Raw genomic sequence first — 24546 nt, 5'->3', positions numbered from 1 at the left:
GCATTGGCCGATTATACTCTGGAATAGTAAAAGGCGTAGTCATCAGGGAAGAGAAATGATAACTGAACCTTTTTTAAGCATGTTCTATAATCCGGGTAGGCCAGTTCCTTATCGCTGTTTGCAAATTAAGTTATTCAAGTGAATTGTGAGTTCATTTGGTTGAAAATAGGATGTTTTTTTTTCTCTTGAGGTCATTAATTTGTCATTAATATGACAGTCTATCAGTAAACTTATTTCGGTGATCGGTTGCAATATCTTACTGTGCATCGGTCGTAGGTCTTCAATTCCTGTCCTGCTATTAGCTCTATCACATTATGATTGGATTTAAGTTTGTGTTGAACTGTCTTAGAAACCGATTCAGTCAAAAGGCAATGTCAAGTCGGTGAGAAAAAACTGGATAATAAAATCCAGCCGGCTGTGTTCTGAATCATTCTCATCATATTTACCCATATTGCACGTTGAGGGAATAAAAATATAACTTCGCTTAATCGTTCTCTCGATGTCCGTTTATGCCGTCAATGGGCATTCGAACCATATTTGATTCTTTAAGTTGGTTTTACAGCAACTTTCTGGTGCCACCTCATCCTAAGCAAGGTTCTTCTTCAGTTCCATTATGAAATGTTTTTAATGTTGAAATCTCTGGTTCTCGGTCTTCAGTGAGACCATTGTGTGGCCATGTTTATTTGTGTATGTATATCATCTACTAAGCTTCTACATTATAGCGATTCGATCTTCATGAAACTTGGTTACATATGCTTGCACATTAGTCAAGTTGTGCAGTGCAAATGATGGGCCCAGTGCACCAGCTAGCGACAAAACTAGGTACTTAAAACACGTGATCGACCAACGTAACTGATGTGACCTCGTTATAACTCAGGAATGAGGTCAAACTGCAAAAAGTTGTCTCAAATAGATTAAGCTGATGACCCTAGATATAACATATCAAAATGCAAAGGGGACTAACGTTTGGTAATTTCAGAGTTCTGAGCTTTTTGACTCACTTCCACTCCCGGCTTTGAACTACGGATCATCATCGGCAATTTATTGACTATCATCGCAAACAAAGTATGCAAAGACGTCTCTCATATTAGCATGAGTAAACCTAACAGCCAATCAATACAACGGCCCAAAAGTAACAACAAATCTCGACAATATCATGTTTCGGTCTATTAGACATTTTATTTCAGCAGATGTTTACAATAAATGAAATTCATCGGTATTTTCGCCCGACTACCTCTTAAGTGTTCAGTACTTGTACTAGCACTTGCATCTTTGAGTTCCTGAAATGTAAAGGACAAATCATGTTAAGCAGGTCTTAGAATGTTAAAAACAAGTTTCATATGGATTAAGTTTAGATAATTTTTTAACATACATTTATATCCCTGCTCTGTCACCCCATAGGGTTAAGGCACGTAACTTGATGTTGGAGTTGGTTCAGGCACGTAACTTGATGTTGGAGTTGGTTCAGGCACGTAAGTTGTTGGAGCTGGTCCAGCTGGTTCAGATTCGTAATCACTACCTGATCGACCATAGTCTTCGTATCTTGAGCCTCCGTACGATTCGTCATAGCCTCGACCTCCGTATGACTCTTCAGAGCCTCCGTATCCTGCTCCGTAGGATTCTTCATGACCTCCATATCCGCCTCCGTAGGATTCTTCATGACCTCCATATCCGCCTCTGTATGACTCCTCTCCGTATCCACCTCCGTAGGATTCTTCATCACCTCCATATCCGCCTCCGTATGACTCCTCTCCATATCCACCTCCGTAGGATTCTTCATGACCTCCGTATCCACCTCCGTATGACTCTTCATAACCATTTCCCCCGTATCCGGCCTCATAACCATGACCTCCGTATCCAGCCTCATAACCATGACCTCCATAACCGGCCTCATAACCATGACCTCCGTATCCGGCCTCATAACCATGACCTCCGTATCCGGCCTCATAACCATGACCTCCGTATCCGGCCTCATAACCATGACCTCCGTATCCAGCCCCATAACCAGAACCTCCGTATGACTCTTCGTGACCTCCGTATGACTCTTCATAACCAGAGCCTCCGTATCCAGCCTCGTATCCAGAGCCTCCGTATGACTCTTCGTTATCGCCGTATGACTCTTCATGATCTCCGTATCCACCTCCGTATCCACCTCCGTATCCACCTCCGTATGACTCTTCATGATCTCCGTATCCACCTCCGTATGACTCTTCATAACCAGAGCCTCCGTATCCTGAGCCTCCGTATCCAGAGCCTCCGTATCCGGAGCCTCCGTATCCAGAACCTCCGTATCCGTAATCGTAGCCTGAAGAATTAGCGATTATAAAAATGTCAAGCTATGAGGTACTCGAACAACCTTTAATTCGAAATCGACTTAATTACCTGGACCGGCTGAAGCCAAGGCCACAAGGGCCATCGTGACAAGGAAAACTAACTTCATTCTGTTGAAAATAAACAAACCACGTTAAAGAGAGAGAGATATATCGCTAATATTAAAAATGTTTTAGTTATCAACAGAAAGTCCTTACCTGCAGTTATGAGTTCTTTTCCAAGATAAGATGTCGAATTGAGTTGTGGAATCGATTTATATACTTTACCAGCCCATGAATCACTTCCACATGTGCCTCGAATTTCTTTTTTAATGGCTCAGGATGTTGTCAGTAATTGATCTTTTTTTCTAGAGGAGGCTTGAATTGAAATTTTTATGGCCTCATTTTTCACGCGTGGACATCATTTCTGGATTGCTCTGATAGCAGATGTAAATTATTAGATTGTTTTGAATGATATTTGAGTCTAAATGTATTGAACGTTGGCCTGATGTAACTAGATTTATAAAAATAAGTTAGTTATAACACATTGTATCGGTGTAAACGTTTCTTTCAAGAATGATTATTTTTTTTATAAAGAATAAAAGGCATAGTCATAGTAGTACGTAGTTTCTGCTTACAATATGTACAGCATTTAAAACATAAATCCTTTAGTTATAATCGTAGTAGGTGAATGCATCAATAATATATCAACATCAAGAAAGTCACGTTGCCGATCAATCAGGATTAGTAGTGATTTGTTTTGCAGAATTCCATCAATTTCGATATCTAGATCTTTATATGTCAGAATCCCTATCGTATCGCGAACGGGACATTGTGATGCCACAATTTTCATGATATCATGTCACTGTTGAGATGATAGCGTTTTAGAAGTTCTGGTTCCTACTAAATAATTTGTATTTAATCTCATCGTTTCTAGATACCCGATAATAATGTCAAAGTTCAAGAGACTGCGTCAGTTTCTACATTCCCGTCAACATGTCTTCATTTACATAATAAAATCCCAATTCTTTCCACTTCCTGTATTACGTTACTACTTAGAGAGAATCGCGGAGGACCTCAAGAGTAGATCCATCCCTCTCCGTATTGGGTGCTCGCGACAACGGACATAAAGCTTTGCCCGACCCATAACAAGCTTTGCCTTTTGCAATTTTTCTTTTAGTCTCTTTGCTTATATTTTCTTCTTATTGCTACTGGGTGCTTTTGTCAAGGCAGTTTCATGTATTGAACTATTTTTCTATCCATCCCCATAGCATTATAAATGGAGCATAGGAAATGTTTGACCGGAACGGGAGAGTCGACTCAAAATTAGTTAAAATGAATTTACGTGGATTAAGACAAAATAGTACAAGCTGGCACCACGGAACATCAAAACCAACTTCTGTCATACGAAGGACACGCGCCCGTGAGTGATTGATGATAATTGTCGTAACAAATGTCGCTAGCAATGTCCACGATGAAGCATAATCATTAATTGTATGTAACAGGTGGGATTAATTCAACGACGACAACATGTAAAACTGTGTCCGATGAATGGCCTTCATTTATTCGACACGAGTCGAGGTGAGTTGATACGGTAGGTCTCTTTCAAGGTATACCTGTTTCTGTTTTTCATATAACGGACTGTAAACACTTAATCCAGCTAAGCTACTCAGAGCACTTTTATATGATGAAATGATTCATTAAAAAGAAATGGCCTGCAGGCTAATGGGACAAAAAATGTTTCGCGCTTGACTTTTCCATTAGAATTTGTTTCTCGTTGTTAACAGTGCCATCCCTCCTCAATCACTTCCAGTAACGCGATCACCCCATCCATTCGAACCCTGTTTGAAGTTGTCTATTTCTGTTTCAGGTATATCCCTTATGAAGAGCTGTGGATTTCGGTTTGTAGTTTGTTCGTTAGTTTAAGGTTGTAATGAACGGATCATCGTCCCGATTTACTTTTTTTCAAAATTCGGTACTACATACTTTCACATATTTCCTGTCATTCAGAGTATTGGAATCGTCGGGTTGTGTATACGTCCACGATGGGGGCTTTGAATATTAGAAATGTCTGGTTATCGAGCACTGCATCAGTTGCGCCAGGTGACATGGTGGCCCTGGCCCCTATTCTAGGGAACTGGGGAGGTGCTATCGTAAAATAGCAAACATCGGATACTTCTTACGAAAATTCTTTTACCAATATGATGTTCCTATTTAACGAGTATATACTCGTAGATGCGGATACATGGGCAGATGATACTCAGGAATAGCAAACGAGCAGTCATCAGGTGAGAACTGATGATTGTAACCGAACCTTTTAAGTATGTTCTTAAATTTGAGTAGGCCCAGTTTCTATTCGTTGTTTCTAAATCACGCATTTAAAGTAAATTGTGAATTCATGGGGTTGAAATAGGATGTTTTTTTTCTCTTGGCCGGTCGGGACATTAATGTGACCGTCTACCACGAAACTTATTTCGTCGATCGGTTGTAATATCTTACTGTGCGTCGGTCGTGTCCTTCTATGAGCTCTAACACGTTATGATCGGACTTTAGTTTGTGTTAGACTGTCTAAAGAACTGATTCAGTCAAAAAGACCATGTAAACTCGGTAAGAAAAATGGAGAATAGAATCCAGCCAGCTTGGTGATTTCTGAACCATTATCATCACATCTATGATTATCGTAAGGTGAGGGAACAAAAAATTTAACTTTTATCGAACGTTTTTTAATCGTTCTCTCGATATCCGTTTGTGGCATTTATGAGCGCAATCGCACCATATCTGATTCTTAACTTTGGTTTTACAGCAACTTACTAGTTCAACCTTATCTTTGCCAGTTTCTACAGTTCCGTCGTGAGATGTTTTTTTTAGTGTTGAAGTTCTCTGGTTCCCGGGCTTCCACGAGACCATTTTTTGTACTGTCTGTCTGTGTGCCTGTCTGTATTGGTGTTTACCTTCTAGATTATTTAAGTCGATCTTAATAAAACTCGATTGCAATGTTAGTATATGTATCTAGATGTGCGTGCAGTGCACCAGCTAGCGCCAGAAATAGGCACTATAAACTCGTAACAGGTAACATGGCCACGATATGACCTCATAACTCGGGAATGAGATCAAAGGAAAAAAGTTGTCTCGAAGAAATTTAGCTAATGACCCTAGATGTAACGTATCCAAAATGCAATGGGAACTAACGCTTGGTAATTTCGGAGTTCTAAGCCCGAGAACTGCTGTCGCCTATCCGCTATCGTTTGGAAAATAGTTATTATCTTCATACTATGCATGTTCGGAACTGATAGAATTGTAGCTGCGACTCGAAAGCTGGATATTATTCATCTTCAACTGGAACAAAAGAGTATTCCACTCGTAAATGGTAAGGACCCACCAAACCGCGATTGGAAAGCAATGCTGAATTCCTCTGGTCTCGCACGATTCGTCAAATCTATCGACAGACGATTTCCAATGAAAATTAACAGAAAATTGAGGTTGTGCCACTGTTGTTAGATGCATCGTCACACTAGATCCACCATCCCTTCGCGTAACCGGATAGCTGGTGGCACGGGAACCTCGCTGGTAGCACTGGAACCTCATTGGTTAAGTGACCATCTGCATGGCACTGCTCACATCGCCAGAGCAATCCGGCGCTATCACTAACTATTACCCAAAACCACTGCACCTCAGAACAAAACAACATCGAAACCAGGAAACTAATGTTACGATTAATGCCTTTTATTTCGGAGAACAATTTCAATTCTTCATGAATGTCTATCTCCACGTATTGACTGGTAAATATAGAGAACCTGAATGAGAAAACAAATTAGATTTATTAATTCACGTAAAACTACCGTTGGAACAAGCCCACGATTTTTGTCTAGTATTCCCATGTTGATTGGCATAAATACAATAGGACCAATGGACTAATCAGGCGTTTCTTTATAGATACGCAGCATTCGATTATTGAACAATTTCAAGATATCACTGTGCATTTCACATAAACACTTACATGCGTCTACGTTAGCAATAATCGATCCTCCGGTTTAGTATTCACTAGAATCATCGGAATCATCGTATAAGCTGGAGTCATCAGCTGAGCTGGAGTCATCGTACGAGCTGGAATCATCAGCTGAGCTGGAGTCATCATACGAGCTACCATCGTCGTATGCTGCATCATCACTACGGCCGTAGCCGTTTTCCTCTCCGTAGCTGTTTTCCTCTCCGTAGTGGTTTTCCTCTCCGTAGATGTCGTCCTCTCCGTATCCAGATTCCTCATGACCTCCGTAGCCATCAGATTCCCCGTAACCTCCGTTATGTCCGTATTCAGATACTCCATAAGATTCCTCATGGCCTCCGTAGCCACTGTGACCTCCGTATCCAGATTCCTCGTGGCCTCCGTAACCTCCATGACCATATTCCTCGTGGCCTCCATAGCCTCTGTGACCTCCGTAGCCGTATCCAGATTCCTCGTGGCCTCCGTAACCATAGCCAGCTTCCCCGTAGCCTCCGTATCCAGATTCCTCGCTGCCTCCGTAACCATAGCCAGCTTCCCCGTAGCCTCCGTATCCAGATTCCTCGTTGCCTCCGTAACCATAGCCAGCTTCCCCGTAGCCTCCGTAACCTCCGTACCCAGATTCCTCGTGGCCTCCGTAACCATAGCCAGCTTCCCCGTAGCCTCCGTATCCAGATTCCTCGTGGCCTCCGTAACCATAGCCAGCTTCCCCGTAGCCTCCGTATCCAGATTCCTCTTGGCCTCCGTAACCATAGCCAGCTTCCCCGTAGCCGTATCCATCGCCATGACCATAACCATAACCTACTCCCCCATAACTCTCTTCATAACCTCCATATCCGTAGCCTGAAGAAAAACCCAGCATAAAAATGTCGAGTTATGAAGTATTCCGATAACTGGTAATTTACAAATTCATACTCACCGGCAGAAGCCATGGCCACGAGGGCCATCATGACAAGGAAAACTAACTTCATCCTGTAAGAGAAAAGATTTTTCTAAACAATTTTCGAACGTGTGTCTCGAAATATGATATTTAGTGGCTACTAAAACTAGTCTTCGTTCTTACGTGGTTTGAGCTCTATTCCGAGATAAGATGTCTTGTTGCACCTCGAAGCCGGTTTATATACTCTTTACGCGGACATGAATCACAACAACAGGTGCAATTTATTTCCGATTGTGCTATGACTGCCGTTAACAATATTGATATATTGAAGCTGAAGATTTATTCTCATCGGTATCTTTTCAGCAATTTAACTGAATATTTTTGAACTGAATGATCACCTCGTCCTGATCGTAGGCTGAAACCTTTAAATTTGTGTTTACTTTATGTACCCAAACCAGTTTCATATTGTTTTTATATGTTAATAGGGTAAGTTTTACTGCATGACATTTCATATGCAATATCAAAATGTCCAATTATCGATAACTAATTTGATTTTTTACTTTTGATAGTTCCTTAAATTCATCTGCTTGCAATGATCATGATACTCAGTAGAACCGAATAAAACAATTAAATCGGTGAAAAAAGCTTGTTCGTTTGGTTAATGACGATGTAATCCTGAAATGACCTTTCACTCCTATGTTACTTGATTACTAATTTAATTTTTATTACTTATTATTATTACTAGATATTCGCAAAATAAATGAGTACATAAATCACATTCTAAGGTTTACCGTAAGGTTCAAACCTGTATTCACAATATGTGGCGCTCCACAATAAATATGACTAAAACACATGCTATCTTCGAGTTTTACTGCAGCCACTGGGCAGGTAGCCGACTTTATAAATCATATCGTGTTTTCCGATACAGGTGTGCCTGATTGGTCACGTTTCTCTTATTCAAAAACGTGGATATATAAATTCGTCGCCCTTATATTATTGTTATACTGACTACATATTATCTGATAACAATCATGTATCAAAATCCCTGAACCAATTTATTATGCAAGATAAATCAAATCGATGAAATTCATTCTGTAACTGAGAATGAAAATAGTTTTTTTTTCATATTCATAGTTTTAGGATTCTTCTCTTCGGATGCCGTGGCAATCGATGCTACAGAGGCAATCGAGGATTCCACTTATGGCAGGCGAGGATCCGCCAGGTTCGCTAGTGGTTACTCGGTTGCCGCGCTTCAATTTATTCTACATTTCAATTAAATTCGAGTCAACTTTTCTCATTAGTGAAATCAATTTCTAATAAAACAATGCCATACACAATTGCGAACGTCAATCTAATTAATTGATGACTTATTTGACAACATTTCCATTTGGGAGCCTAAAAATCCAGTTCAAAGTTTATTGAAAATGAACTACCGCATCAGCCCTCGGGACTGATGGTTTCTTAGACTTACGTGATGTAGGTTTCACGAGTATGTCGTATTTTCACGAGCTATCTATAAGTCGTGGTTTTATACGAATTCCTCGAATAACCCGTGATGAAAATACGATATATACGATGCTTAGATTCCAGCTGAGCTGACAGTGCAGATCCTATCTCGCTAAAATCTACCCACCATCAATCAATTAAAGCGGACACTTGCACCACGCAGACAACGTCACAAGAAATTTACATCGTAATTGTCTAAACACTTACACAGACAATAGTGTTGTGTATTTTTATCTGCTGCCGGCATATCGGGCTACGACTTACGCGAGGTATTTTGAATGAAATCAGAAGATTTGGCTTCTAAAATCTGTACGACTTACGTGTAAATACGACTTGGGACTAAAATTATTATACGAGAGATGTGATGATACGACTGATTCGATGACGAGTGCGGGGTTGACTGTAACGTTTACAACGTATAACTGAGTGTATTGTAGGGCCATCTAGTTTGCGCCGACCCCATTAAGAGCCGGGATAACGCAGAGACGATCAAACTGGCCGGCACCACCAACCGAGTGATACATTGATACCACGCCTGGGTAGAACGCTTAACGATAATATGGCAAGCAATTTTGTTCACTTCACTTAATCATTCACACTGCACAATTTTACCAGTCCGTGCTGAAACTTTGGCACAGACTTGTCGCAATGCGTTTTGGGCACGTGACAAATTTAGCACCAGTGACAGAACGGTTTACCCGAGCCTAATCTATCACCGCAAACTTTGTCCTTGGTCAGAAAACGTGTTGTGATCGGTGTTCAACGACTTCTAGGTGGTACTAGTGCGCCATCAGTCTTATATAGATATAAATATTAATAGATGTCCTATTTGAGTCAGAATGTTTCTGTGGCAGGCCCTAGTCAGGTGGCTTAAAATGTTGATATTCCCATACCGTGGAATTGGAATGCTACGATGGCAAAAACGAGTAGTCGGAGTTCGGACGTTGATATGCAATCGGGAAATGTTGCTGTGGCAGTTGAAGATCCGGTGTGAAATTAGTGCAATGATCAAATGATTCGTTCCGTGAAAACTATTATCTTCGGATGCGCTGTCATCAATTTTTGAGCCCTGGTTGATTACCGAGAGTTGTTTCGACTGTTTGTTCGCGAATTCTTTGCGATGCCTTTCATTTATTTCATCAAATCATGTGAATTTTCGGTGATTACAACTGGTAGAAGTGTCTTAAGCACTTATGTAGCACTCATTATTGTGTGCTGCATATCAAATATGAATCAGTTATATCCCTTTATTTTCTTGATTTCCACGAGCCCAACTTTCATCTTACCCGTTACTTCTTACCCATATTCCCGTATGGTGTCTATTATTCTAATAACACGGGTCATATCATCAATAATTGGCCGTCTTATAATTTGAACCTTTTGATCATTCGAACCACTTTATCATTCTAATATCAATCATTGATTGCGGAATGTGGCACGTAACATATAATCACCGGGATTAGATAAAACGGCGTTATTTCTCTATGATTATTGCTCGTTGTTTGTACGTTTTATTGGACTTTGAAATATCAATGATGACAATAATTTCGATAGAATACTCATTCTCTGTGTCTCCTACTGTGAATTATCGCATTCATTGTGAGGAAAGTCATTGGAAGGTTGCACGAATTGGTTAAATACAGACAATGAATTCATAGTTGTGAAAAAGAAACTTGACAATGAATATGTCTTTTCCTTGTTTCAGCAAAGTGCCCTGCACCATTTATAAAATGAATACAATTCAACACTACATTAATCGTTTCGTTTAGATATTTGGTTTTTATTCAGACGATCTATCGATAATGTCGAATGAGCTTTCAACCGGTTCTGTTGAGCTTCCCTCCCTTCTTTGGAACAATCCTGAAATATAGAAACAGAATGTCTCAATCATCCGATCGATTCAAATAAGGTTAGTTCGGCGTTACTGAAGCACACGATGCTAACACTACGTGGCCAGTCTCCACCAGGTCCGATGGGGTGCAGCAGGACATCAACTACTGCAGCAAAAAGTTGAGGCTACTTGTCGAAATGAGGATCGTACAGTTGTCGCTAGCGTGCAGTAGGACATCGAATCTGGCAATGGAGTCTCATCAGATGTCGCTAGCGTGCACTATGGCATCAACTACTGCAGCAACGAAGGACTCAACTTGAGGCGAGAGATGATCTGACAAAATAAAACTATACCAAATCTCTGAGGCAGAAAAGTGAAACTTACATCGTTTGGACCTTATATTAATATCAAACAATAGATGTTAAATGAGGATGATCTCGATGACAATACAACTGACAGAATAGCCGGTATTGTGAAAAAAATGTATTCAACGTTGATATACTTACATTGACACGCCTCAAAAATCTCTATATGACCCACTGCCATATCCATCATCGTATATCTCCCGGTCGTATGATCCACGTCTTGGTTTGTATCTACCACCTCCGTAGCCACGATTACGACGCACGCCATACTTTCCACGACCTTCGTAAGCTCCCCCGCGGCCGTAGTATGGATCATAACCACGATTGTAGTCGTAAGTATACTCTCTGCGGCCTAGGAGAACAAGATATTTCGGTTGATTATATACAGGATTCGAGTTATCAAATTAGGCGAATGCTTGGCATTACGTACCAGCTAGGGTTATGGCCAGAATTGCCATCATGACAAGGAAAACTAACTTCATCCTGCATTAGAAACATGACCATTGAAAATGCCCTCATTTACAAAAAAAACGTGTTTCTCATCAAAGAACGTGTTTACGCTAGAACAAATGTGAATTGGCAGATGAAACAAGCGAACACTTTACAAAATACCTTAAAAAGTTGGAGGCTGTTCTTTTCCGAGATGAGATGTCGATTTTTCTTCAATGTGGTTTTATATACCTAAGCCATCGCATGAATCATTTCAACAGGTGCTGATAATCTGTTCCCTTACTCTATTTTGCTTCCTATGTCCGGAATGATTTATGCTCTGCAACATAGGTTAGTTCGTAGTCAGACATTTGCGTAGTGACGTCACTGACTTCGACGATCAACACATTTACATAATCGAGTACTAACACACCATTCCTTTCAATTATCCCGCACTTTCTGTAATTTTTTTTTTCATTTATCTAACATCCTCCCTCTGCAGGGACTCGAACCTGATGGCATCGCTACACTCAGCCACGGCACGAACCCCTGCATCAGTAGACCGGGTGCGCAGGTACACTCAGCTTTCTGAACGAAAACTGGCGGCACCAATCAGATTGCTCGTTGTATAGTCGCTGAAGGACATTTCAAGGAAGAACTATAAATGGGAAAACCCGGGCTAAAATAAAACGGGATTTCTGATTGGCTAAAAATCACATCATCTAAACTGCGCATGTATCTGCGCACACGGTCGATTATGGCAGGGTTTCGTACCGTGGCAATCTCGATGCCATCAGGCTCGAATCCCTGCCGGGGGAGGATGTTATCTAATAGAGATGTCTGTATTGTATCTCTTGAGTAAAGAAATAAACTTATAATATTTATATATCATTATTCTCAACACAGGAATTCACTGGTGTTTCGAAGCCAGCTGCACATTTAACCCGCTAAACCACCCAGTTGGCATTGCGACAAGTTGTACCGAGCCCAAGCACTTATAGATTGGATATCCCAAATTCAAGCTCACTAATCACCCAAGTCATCCCAGCAGCCTAATGCAAAACTGGGGAACTCCATGACCTGGCATCCCAGTTTCGAACCCTCGAGTCCCAGTATTAGGCAACAAACCCTCCATGACCTTTTACCTAACTCACTGTCGTCCTCAATGCCCTTGCGTCCGCCACGACCTGGTTTCACGTACTATATTTCACGACTACCTGGCATACCGGTGCCAACAACCTTTGTCCACTTCGACTGTCACCCACAACCACCTGTTCCCATACCCATAATCACTTCTATAAATCTGGTATCACGTTGATATCGCCTTTGCAAGTGCATTCCGCATACCTCCAATATTGTGAAGGTTAATAGCGTTTCAAAGACTGTTATAGTCGTTTTGAAAGTTCGCAACAGCTGTTCGTAATGCCCAAACTGAAATATTGGGTAGGGATATTGCGGTATTGTACATTTGTAAAATTGAACAGCTGGGTGGTGACATATGTAATGGTGATCGGCCTAAACTTAAATGTCTTGGGAACTTCTTTCGATCCGGCCGGCCTGTTTTGATCTCGGAAAAGGGAACCCATTTAATGTCGTCATTGATGTTGGGGATCTATCAACGGCGATGTCCTACTGTAAGTTCCATGGAATATATCCCACTATCAAACAATTGTTGCTCACTATTCAAATGGGAGGAATATCCCGTCAAGCCAAACGCATTCCTCGAATAGATACTGTTAGTACTCTGGAATCATATCAACGTAGGGATAATGATGATGTGATCCGTGTTGACAATCCAAATCTCACGCCTGTATCGATAAGAATCCTTTTTGAAAGTGCGAAATTCTAATGTCTGTCGTTCATATTCAACTCAAAATCTTTCGACCGAAGTCTGAACACACGTGAAGTGTGGGCGATCAGTTTTTTTGAAAGTGTCTTTATAAAATGCCTAATATCTGGTGAAGTACTGAACATATGTGAAGAGAGGACGATCAGTTGTTGAATGTTTGCTGATAAAATGTCTAATATCTGGTGCATGTAGTTTTTTTTTCAAATAAAAATGTCTCAGATGAAGTATTGGACACATGTCAACTTTAGGCGATCAGTTTTTGAAAGTGTGCTGATAAAATGTCTCATTTCTGCTGTTTGTCCTTCATTTTTAATGAAAATAATGTCTCGTATAAAATTCTAAAAGAGTCTGAAGCGATGTAGAGTAAAGGTGTACTGAACAATCGTCTGTTATGTCATTCATTTTGAAGTGAAAATGATAATTGTTAACAGTATTAATGCAGGATTTCTAATATCTGGTGTTTGAAGTAGATTTGTTTGAAGTTTTTATTCCTTTTCAGTTAAGATCTTAAAAGAAGTTCTTTCATTTGATAATGGCTTTTATTGACGTAAGCGATGAATTCGGGGCAACAAGAAGCATCGATATGAATGGTTTGATGTCATCAGCATCAATTGTGAGCGGCCCTGAAATAGAACGAATTCATCTGAAATCACAGAATACTTTAGCATCAACAAATTCAACATACGAAACATTTACATTTTCATCAACACAAATATATCTATCATTTTCTTTTCACGTGTTAAGTAATATGTTGCCCTTGCATTATTGCAATATCGGCATTATCGTGAAATGAGAAGAGCACGCAAACCTAACACCACCCATTGATTATGTAATCATTCACTTGTTTACTCAATAGACTTGTTACCCCTCTTTACGTACTCCGTTTTTTTAACAATTGTCTGACACCTGCTGACAGTCCCAAGTGAACGCGGTTCTACTTAATTTCAATTTAGGTCGAATATAATCCTTTTATGTCATCCAAATTATTAGAGAGTGGGCGTCAAGCTTGTTTTTCATACGGTGTCTTGTAGAAATCCATTGCTTAGATCATATTTATGTAATATTCGGTATGTATTTCAAGAACTATTTCACCATGAATGTCGATATTACGTACATGTACAAACTCGATAAATCATTATCAAACGCATTATTCGACTTGAGTACTAACCTTTGGCTTATTAGTAGTAATCATCATCGTATTCACCACCATAGCCATAGCCATCGTCGTATTCACCACCATAGCCATAGCCATCGTCGTATTCACCACCATAGCCATAGCCATCGTCGTATTCACCACCATAGCCATAGCCATCGTCGTATTCACCACCATAGCCATAGCCATCGTCGTATTCACCATCATAGCCATAGTCATCGTCGTATTCACCACCATAGCCATAGCCATCGTCGTATTCACCACCATAGCCATAGCCATCGTCGTATTCACCACCATAGCCGTAGCCATCGTCGTATTCACCACCATAGCCGTAGCCATCGTCGTATTCACCACCATAGCCATAGCCATCGTCGTATTCACCACCATAGCCGTAACCAGTTTCGTAGTCACCACCATAGCCATACTCTTCGACCACAGTCACATCACCATAGCCGTAACCATAGCCATCGCCTTAACGGAGAAATGTAAAAATGGTCAAATTAGAATGCAGGGTTATGGACTCGATTTTCTTCATACTGTCAAATATTATACTAACCCGCAGCAGCCACGGCCACAAGGGCCATCGTGACGAGGAAAACTAACTTCATCCTGAATCGAAAAATTTAACAGGCAAATAAGTTTTACGCTATCGCAAGAACGCACGATAATACGGTGGTGATTTACCTGGTGCGGTTTGAATAGTTCTTTTCCAAGGTAAGACGTTATGAACTTTTTGCGATGGTTTTTATACGCTTCGAGGGGATATGAATCATTTCACCAGGTGTCATTAACTTTTTCATTTGACAGTTGATATATGTGTTTTCGAAAGCTTTTTTTATCAGTGCCTGGACGCTTATTGTGTTTGCTGTGCGCATTTGGATTTGATGGGTCTGTACAATGCAATATCGCCGTATGTCAGATGTGCAAAATGACGAAAACATGTTACCAATAAAGTACATCAAGTTGAACAAGAAGAAGAACATTGGGTTTATTGATATTGCCGTCTTACCTGACATTTAGTTTTAAATTTGACAATAACAAATAGTAAAAAAAGTAATTCGTATAGTCCCTTATAGCCTTCTCGGATTGTGAACAGGGCAACTATCTTCATGTAAAACTATCTAGAATCATTAATGTCTAGTCCGTAGCTGAGTCGATACTTTTTGTAGGTCCTTGACTTGTGGATTCGGCACCGTCGTTAATTAAGGATGTAAATCACTAGGATACCAATGCACAATAGAATTTGAATATTTGTTTGTTTCGGCGTTGTCCATGCGGTGTTCTTGGCCTTGTGACATTGGATAGTGATTATTTTTGATGAGGACAAGTCTGAGGACAATATGAAAGGTAAACGTCTAGAGGTGCATTATAAGCAGAGAAAATGCGAACGACAGGTTGCCATACAACCACTGATAATAGCTCAAATTCGATCATTCTCGACTTTATGTACCACAAGTTTGTTACATGTTAGAGTTACGGTCTACTGTGCGACAGGCTACTGCTACAGGTCCTTCCTGAATATGTGCCTGACTCATAAATCCCACCAGAAAATTGTGATAAGTTAGTCGTCGATATCGATTTCAGCTATTTTCAATCCATCCAAAAATGCAATTTTCAAGAGGATTTAGAGTCACATTTGCAGGTTTGAACAACTTCTGTCTTGAAGAAAAGGGTATCCTCCGTGGTATGGCAGGGGCCCATCACAATGACATCGATCTAATCGCCTATACTCGTTCCCATCCCTATTTCCTGGAAGCTAACATATTCCAACAATAGACAATTTGATTAAGACATTGTGGTATGGGGGCTGCTATCTTGTGTGGAAGGATGCATTCACCAGTAGTTTAGGTAAATTTCGTGATTGAAGTGGTCAATCCCCGTAGAATGATTAATAGAACCAGTAGTAGGAAGTTTCGTGATGTCATGTTGGGAATTTATTGGGCCATGAGTCAATGTGCAGATGCCACTCATAAATATACATGTATTTTCAATATTATCAAGCCCGTTAGTCGTGCGTAAGACAATGCACTGTATTTTAGGATATTTTACGTCATTTGAAGTTGACGCCAATTAATCGGTAGTTATGGCTGGGACAAAAACATCCGCGGAAAATATCCGTAGTAGAACACCGAAGACTGGCAAGCAAAGTGCAGACGTTCGCATACTTTGATTCGACTGGCATTAGAACTGAAATTATGTTACAATTGTATCATCGTCAAAACGTTTTCGAGACTACCACCCTTTTACCTGATGATGAGATTCGGATAAACTTCGGAAACCATTAGAATAATAGTGCCAATTTTACCAAGTCCAAAATGTGATCGCGCGCGGCTATTTTGTACAATGGGCTTCTCAATACAAAGATTAGTTAGAGGGGCCACCGGAGTGCAAAGATCATTGACTAGATTTCAGCTGACAGCTTTTATGTCATGTTCTTTCTAAATGAGTTAATCCACCAACAGCCAAAATCGCTAATTCCAAACGTCAATCTTTAGGTTGTCAATCAGCGCTTGATAAATATTAACGGCGTATAGCGTTTCTTTCATTATGTTAGCGACTTCGGGACCAGCAGTGCTCGCTATCCTTGAAGTATCGGTTTCGGGCAGTTTAACTTCTCTGACTAATTTCCCTTCTACATCATCGACGTACATAATCCCGTTCGAACATCGAACGGAGATAAGTTTCTTTTTATTCAGGAGCGTTTTATCAATCTTGAAGTGTGATTCTGTTTTCAACGTTGGACCTAAGCACCTGCCGTTAGTGGCATATCTCGAATCCAATTTGAAATATACCGTGAAGTATCTTCTTGTGTTTCTTGTTCCTTCCCCTGGATTCGGTTTAGCAAAGTTCGCAAATATAGATACGAAACCTTTACCACGAAATATAAACGAAATCGAATAATTTTTTGGAGCAATTTCATCCCTCTTGTTGGCGAAACGTAATGCAATGGCACTGCTTCTCGATATGATTGCTTGACTTTTATCGACACCGTCTTTGCCTACCATTAGCTCGACCCGTTTCCGGCCGTCATCCGCCGTCATATTGGCTCCCTCGCCGAACACGATTCCGCGTTTGACGTCCACATTTTCGAAGTCGAAAAAATATTGGAATCGGTGCGACAACGGTTCGGCACCTGAAATGTTGATGTGTCGTGTGGCTTTAGACACAAATAAACATGAAGAAATTGTATTTGTAGGATTTTCAAATGGATTATGTGATCTTGCGACGATGGCGATGGCGATGGCACAGAACAGAACAAACCTAACTACGACTACTGTAAATATCAAACTAAGTAAAGAATAACTACTAAATCAGAATAGATCAGAATAACTGATTTCAGATTACTTTCATTTTTTGTGAAACTACTATATAAGATTATTTGAAATAATTCAATCCTACCGTTTGTCGTGTTCTTTGATTTTCGCTGATTATCATCTACCTGAAATGGATATTTCAACAGATCAGGATACATTCACAAATCATTAGACGAGAAGATACACAATATCCGTGTATGATGATAACGAGAGACATCACACAATAACGAAGCCACGGTTGGATCAGTTGAAATGGATTAGGCAATTTCTCTGACTCTATGATCTGAAAACACGGATTTTTTTAAAGGTACATTGGTTTCTTGATGAGGGGATTGGTTCAATCTAGCAGATATATCCACTTTACTGTCATTAACAAGGTCCAGTTGCACGCAGCCAATGCTCCCATTTAAAACCAGTCTAAGGCATTGGTTCTAAAATGTTAAAGTGGTTAAAGCACTGGTCACTAGCAATTGACGGCTACCGAACTAGTTCTGATGGATAAGAAATTGAATCAATAGGTTTAAGATGCCCATTTATGTTTTTTAAAGACGATCAGAACATAACATTCGAAAGAAATTCTAACTCAAAAATGTATAACAATCGAGTCACGTTGTTAACTTGTAGTACACGTGTTGATCGCTAGGCAGGCTACATGATTCGTTGATGGTGACGTCATACAGATGACAAAGGCGTTCATTGTCGGTTGATATAAGCGGACATTTCGTTTCATTTATACAAACAGCTTCACATTCTCGAACGCCTTCTTTGTTGCTTATTTCGTTCTTCGTCCAGTCCTGTAAAGAATTGCCAACGTCCCATTTGTGATCGATCTGATATTCGGGCAGTCGAGTGAATTTCTGAAACCGGGTCTCAATCGATAACTAAAATATATTAAAATAGGTAGGTTGTACGCGTTCGTCACGATTCCTTATGTTGCCGTTATCGAGTTATGAATATTCAAAATATTCTGACGACAGATCCGTAGAAACTTTTATCCCTTGCAGTGTCGAGTAGATTTACCCACTGGTGAATCCCTTAATTCCAAACTTCTATTGTAAAATTATCGATGAGCGCATCACGAGTCGCAACGGTGTATTGAGTTTCATTGACAATCCCAACGACTTCTTTAGGAGTAACAGGACTCGCAGAACTAAAGGAAACTGGCGAAAACGCCCCTGCGTTGCGGACGAATTTCACTTTTACACCATCAAGGTACATAATCCCGTTTGTACATCGCACGAAAACCCAGTTCTTACCCTTCAAACTCCTTTTGTTTATTTTGTATATTTTATGTGAGATTTTTAGCGGCGCCGGACCTACGCAGTAACCGTTCTCCTGTGACCTGCTATACGGTGCAAAATAGACGATACCGCGACTCATGTGTGCGAATTTCCCTATTCGATGCTGTCCAGAGAGTCTTGTGTACACAGTAACGTATCCGCGACCACGATATAGGAACGAGATCGAGTAGTTCTTCTGAGCAATGTCACCCCTTAGGTTACCGAAGTGCAGAAATGGCGACTTTCCGTTCCATGATCCTAAAGCTCTTCCGTTATCGACTCCTTTGCTTGTCTTAAGTTTCACCGTGTTATCGTCATGCGTCGTCATATTGGCTCCCTCGCCGAACACGAGTCCACGGTCGACGTCCACGTTTTCAAAATCGAAAAAGTATCGGTATCTACTTGACTGTGGTTTGGCTGAAATTTTATTCGGAAAAAGTGTTTAACGATGTGTGTGCAGTAGAAAGAGAGATGAATTAGATTGATGTTAATTAAATAGTTAGTGAATATGTCTGGGGTTCTTACCGGGTTCAGTTTTCGTGGCCTGTCCGTCCTGATTTGATATCTGAAACGAATAATCCGACGAATCCCGATTCAAAATTAGCTCGTTGAATGAATAAGAGGGGCCATTCACGCATTAGCTCGTTAGCATCTTTCCCAAAGGGTTTGACCTTCGACGTGCATTCGTCGCCACGTTTCGTAAATAAAGATATGCACTTTCACGCCCGACGAAATTGTTTTGTTTTAGTTACTTCATAGCTCTGCTACGTAAGGCAAGTTCCTTCGAGAAAAAGAAACGTTATCCTCTAGACTGGTTATGAAAAGAAAACCAATTTGAGAGGCGCAGTGGCCGAGTGGTTTAAGCCGCCGGTCACTGGTCTCATCAATCCAGGGTTCGAACCCTGGTGGCGACAGAGTTTCTCTGGTTTCTATCCCATTGGGAAGAAGAAACATCGAACTTGCTTATAATGCCCTGCGTGGCGCTTAGCGGGTTGAGGGTGTTTGAAAAATTTAAAAAACACAAAACCAAATTTATTTATACAACTTAAAGAAAAACGACCATGATTCTACCATTCCCCAACGATTAACTTGTAAACGAGTGATCAGATACAAGGGCGAACAGGTTTGCGTATTATATGCAGTAGGAAATTTAAAAAAAAACAACTTATTCCAAAACCAATTGTGAACCTTGGGGCCGGACAAACGGACAACGCCACCGTGCGGCGACCCAAGCTCAGATAATAGTTGAAAACACGAAACGTTGTCCACAAGTGAAGTCGAAAACATATTTCAGGTATCTTCGAACATTCAATACATTTCTGTATCAACAACGCGTCAATTGGAAGAGAAAAACAAAATACAATTGTAATACATATTTGTATCTCCCTACTTTCACCGGTAGACCTAACACGTCTTCACCTTAAGCAGGTGAATCCAGTCTCTCCGGGCACAGGTTATCCAAGTTCCCAACAGATCAAATCTATCCACGGTGAGCTCATAATATCTATACATTCTAAAATGCTTCTACTTTCTAATTCAATGAATCAACGAATCTGATGCTCTGGGATGAAAACACGTCTAGTTTCCGCGAGGATTTCGCTAGTTTACACTGTGCGTTCGAATGGTTAACTGATGATAATAAACACTAAACAGCGATGTCAGTTAGTCGTACACATCATCATTAGGCATTTACAAAATACAATTCGGCCATAATTTTTGTAAAATTCAGTCGATGGTCAAGAAATATCATGCTCTAAAAGTGATAGATACGACCGATAGAAATGAAAATATTTCGCCGTTACCTTGTAGTATACGCGTTGACCACTGGGCAGGCTACACAGTTCGTTATTGGTGGCGTCATACACCCGGCAATGACTTTCACTGTCGATGGACATCAGCGAACATTTGTGCTCGTTTAAACAAACGGCTCCACATTCCAAAACACTGCGCACTTCTTCGTTACCGATTACGCGTTTCGTCAGGCTGTGCGAAGACTTTGCATCGTTCGATTTCTGGTCGCCGATCGGGCATTCGGGCGGTTGTTGATTGGTGATTTTTTGAAACCATGTTCCAGTGGTATGGGAGATGAGACAGAGTACGATAAGTAAAATGTATTCGAATCTATTGTAAGCGTTCGCCATTTTCGATGTTGCCGCGCTTTTCAGTTATAAACATTCAAAACATTTCGACAAGAGCTGACGCAGACACAATGAGTTTCTGAACTGCGTTTGAAACCCGCAGTTGGTAAACAACAAGATGAAAGCCACAACTGTCTAATCCGATTTTTCTTCAAGTTCTTTTAATTTTTCTTTTAATCTTGTCATGCAGAAATAAACGTCGCGATTGAAAAATCGTTAGTTAAACTCGCTGGATTTGTAAATGCTGGTCTCAAGCTACTTAAGTAAAATTCACGTATACATATCTGTAATCTCTTTCATTATTCTATTCTCTGTGTATCTCTGTTTTCTTGTTTTTAAGTTTTGTTAATTATACATTTTATTGTACAAATTCTTGTTACCTCTATATACCAATGTTTGGTTAGAGCGAAATAAATAAAATATACCTAAAACCTAGTTCCTTCTAGATTTGAAGGTTCTGACACGTGTTAAGAGATATGAAACACCATTTTGGATTCGCCTTGAAGAGATATTCGGAATTTGTAAATGACCATTTCGTATCTTATCGTTAAATATGAAGATTGATATGTTGAGAGCTGCCGCCAATCCGATTTTCTGTTTTTCGCCAAGTTTGTCTGTTTTGTGCAGCAAATATAAACTTTCAATATTTATATTTCGCTCGTTTTTTTTTCGGTCAACGGGTCCCAATAATATTGTACTGTGTAGTGGCTTGTTGGATAAGGTGTTCGACTCACAATCGAGAGGTTGTGCGTACAAATCCTAATGAAACAATGCTATTCAGGCAGGACACATATCAGTGCCGGTCGTCTCATTCAAAAACAAGAATGAGGGTTCAGTAGTAGGTTATAAATAGAACTTATAGAATTGTTTAGGCCTTAAAAACGGATTTGCTTAGGGTAAACCTTCGTCTCAGTTATTTTCAGATAAGGATACCCAGTTGAAACTTACGTCATACTTCTTTCGTAGCCGTATAGATGTTTTCTACACGGAATCGATTCATAACGAATGGTATTGTTCCGCAAAGAGGCTTTTCAAACTCTATTCGCTTGTAAGCTGATACTCTTGATGCAGCTGTTTTCCTGCGGCAAAAACATAATGTGTATCATCGCTGGTTTTCGTCAATGTACTGCTTTATACGTTCGCCAAAATACAGTTTTCCTTTAGGACGATAACCACACTCAAACGTGGTGAACGGATAATAAGATTAAAAACCCACTATCTACAGATTGAAAGAATTTAAAAACAAGAATTCATTTATTCAATCTAAAATATATAGAATACACGACGTTTCGATCTCAACCTAGACACCTGACGATGATCTCTAGGGTGAGATCGAAACGTCGTGTCTTATATATATTTTAGATTGAATAAATAAATTCTTGTTTTTAAATTCTTTTAATCTGTAGATAGTGGGTTTTAATCTTATTAACAGTTTTCCTTTATTTGTCATTGACAGGGACCCGACTCGGCAATCTCCGGATTCTTCCGGTCCCCGGCAATCTCATTATTATCTCTGCTCATATTATGTGTTACTATATTTGTTACCACTGTTCTTTATGAGATTACAAATACAAAATACAATACAATCCTCCTCGAAACTGAACCGGTGAACTGGTACTTTTCAACATTCCAATGATATACCATTTTGATTTTATGATAGCCCGAGGGTTGAAAATATCCAATAAGCGTTACCTTACCTTACCATGGCCAACATTAACCTTACCACGATAGCAACATATGAAGGGAAGTTAGATTAATACCGGGTACACGAGTCGCCAGATTTGTTTTCAAGGGTTGTTCGGACACGGAAAGTAGATCGTATGGGATTGCGGTACAAATCATCTAAGGGAGTCGGTATAAACAATGATATATTCTGCTACCCAAAGCAAATAATTCTACTCTACGGAATATATTTCAGCCGAATTATATATACTCTCTTGGTGCTAAGGGAGTTGGTACAGACAATGATATATTCTACTTCCCAATAATTCTATTCCATGGTATTTCATTTCTGTCGAATTATCGTTGTGAAGTAATTGCGAAATAGAAATAGCAATATTATATATATATATATATATATATATATATATATATATATATATATATAGAAGGTCGATATACACGATTGCTGATTACGTTATCCAGTAATCATGCCAAGTAATTACGTATAATGATGATGATATTTACCGATGCCTGTGTACAATTTGTCTATCGTCAACCGATGACGAGTTGTTTCTGTAACGATGGAAAATATGGCTGTGACAATATTTGGTTTAGTCGTCTGTCTCGTGCTGTCTTCGTCTTTTGTGGGTAAGCATCCCAGAAACTCTTTGAGGCTCTCGCTGTAGACATTGAGCGGGAATCGACGAAATCGACGCATGCGTAATGACCGATGAAGGTGACCCACTCAATCAGCAATCGTATTTACCGCGCCGATTTACTAGAAGGAAATGAGACCAACGACCGAAAGCTGCCATCGTTTTAACGGGTTTTTCGTAACATCGTGTTGGTATCAAACTGATTTTCTGCTAGTAATGTTTGCTGAATTTGGCCGGGACGGGCGAAAATCGTCGCTATAATCAGTCTTGACGAGCCACGGTGGGGTCATAGGCAAATATATTACTATGAACCTGTTGTTCTAACCCCGCCCACACCGCGGAACTGGTTTCAACAAAATCCTTAATTTTCCGTTTTTTACTTTGGGTGATTATTCGATGATTATTACGAGAGAAATCCCACAATAACAAAGCCAAGATTGAAAAGATCAGGCGTACTGATAGTCTAAGTACAGGCGTACTTTCTGTACGCCTGATGATGGCTAACAGTTGTTAGCCGAAACGTCGCTCCTCAAATACAATCAGGCATTCTGATATAAAATCTTTCAATTTTGGCTTTGTTATTGTGGGATTTCTCTCGTCCTCATCATACACGGATATTGTGTATCTTCTCGTCTAATCGATGATTATTATTTCAGATTGTTTAAAGCTGCAGATTTTGCCGTCTGGTGTCATCGTGCGACGGGTAAACGAATCGTTCGCGTTCACTTGTAAAGCGTTGAACGTCGACTCGGGCACCGATCCTCAACTCGCCTGGTTCGACCCCGACTCCCAACAGATCACCAGCACCGATAGACTGTACGTTGAACTTTACCGCACATTTTAGTGAGCATTAATAATATTGATCCTGTGGTACCTTTATTTCATTACATGACCGTTTCAGTTGGTCCGAGATTTTTTTTGCCTAATCTGCATAATTTGCATACTGTCCGTGGATCTGACTACGTCTTCTATCTGAGATTAGTTTAGCAGGTGTGACAGACAGTAGTCCTGGGTGGAGAGAGGCGATGAGGATAAGTGTCTTGCCCGAGGACACTAGAATAATATACGGGATTCGAACCCACGACCTGGCTTCCGACAGTCGAGCGCGCGACCTGAACTAATAAAATTTTCTCCGTTTTTCTTCTGACACTCACAGGAAGGTAGAGCAGAATGC

The 24546-nt window shown here is 40.2% G+C and overlaps 1 protein-coding gene across 1 annotated transcript; it reads right to left on the bottom strand.

Annotated features, from left to right (window-relative positions):
* Window positions 1-13729: 13729 nt before the first annotated feature.
* On the bottom strand, window positions 13730-14926 carry LOC141907675 (uncharacterized). Its single transcript, XM_074797398.1, has 3 exons — window positions 14879-14926; window positions 14338-14793; window positions 13730-13792 (listed from the first exon to the last, which is right to left on the bottom strand). Exons 1-2 carry the CDS (start codon window positions 14904-14906, stop codon window positions 14348-14350), a joined length of 474 nt encoding a protein of 157 aa, XP_074653499.1. The 5' UTR covers window positions 14907-14926; the 3' UTR covers window positions 13730-13792; window positions 14338-14347.
* Window positions 14927-24546: the final 9620 nt, after the last annotated feature.

This window comes from Tubulanus polymorphus, chromosome 6 (genome assembly GCF_964204645.1).
Source record: "Tubulanus polymorphus chromosome 6, tnTubPoly1.2, whole genome shotgun sequence".
In the NCBI taxonomy this organism is placed as follows: domain Eukaryota; kingdom Metazoa; phylum Nemertea; class Palaeonemertea; order Tubulaniformes; family Tubulanidae; genus Tubulanus; species Tubulanus polymorphus.
This window is presented reverse-complemented; position numbering and strand designations above follow the sequence as displayed.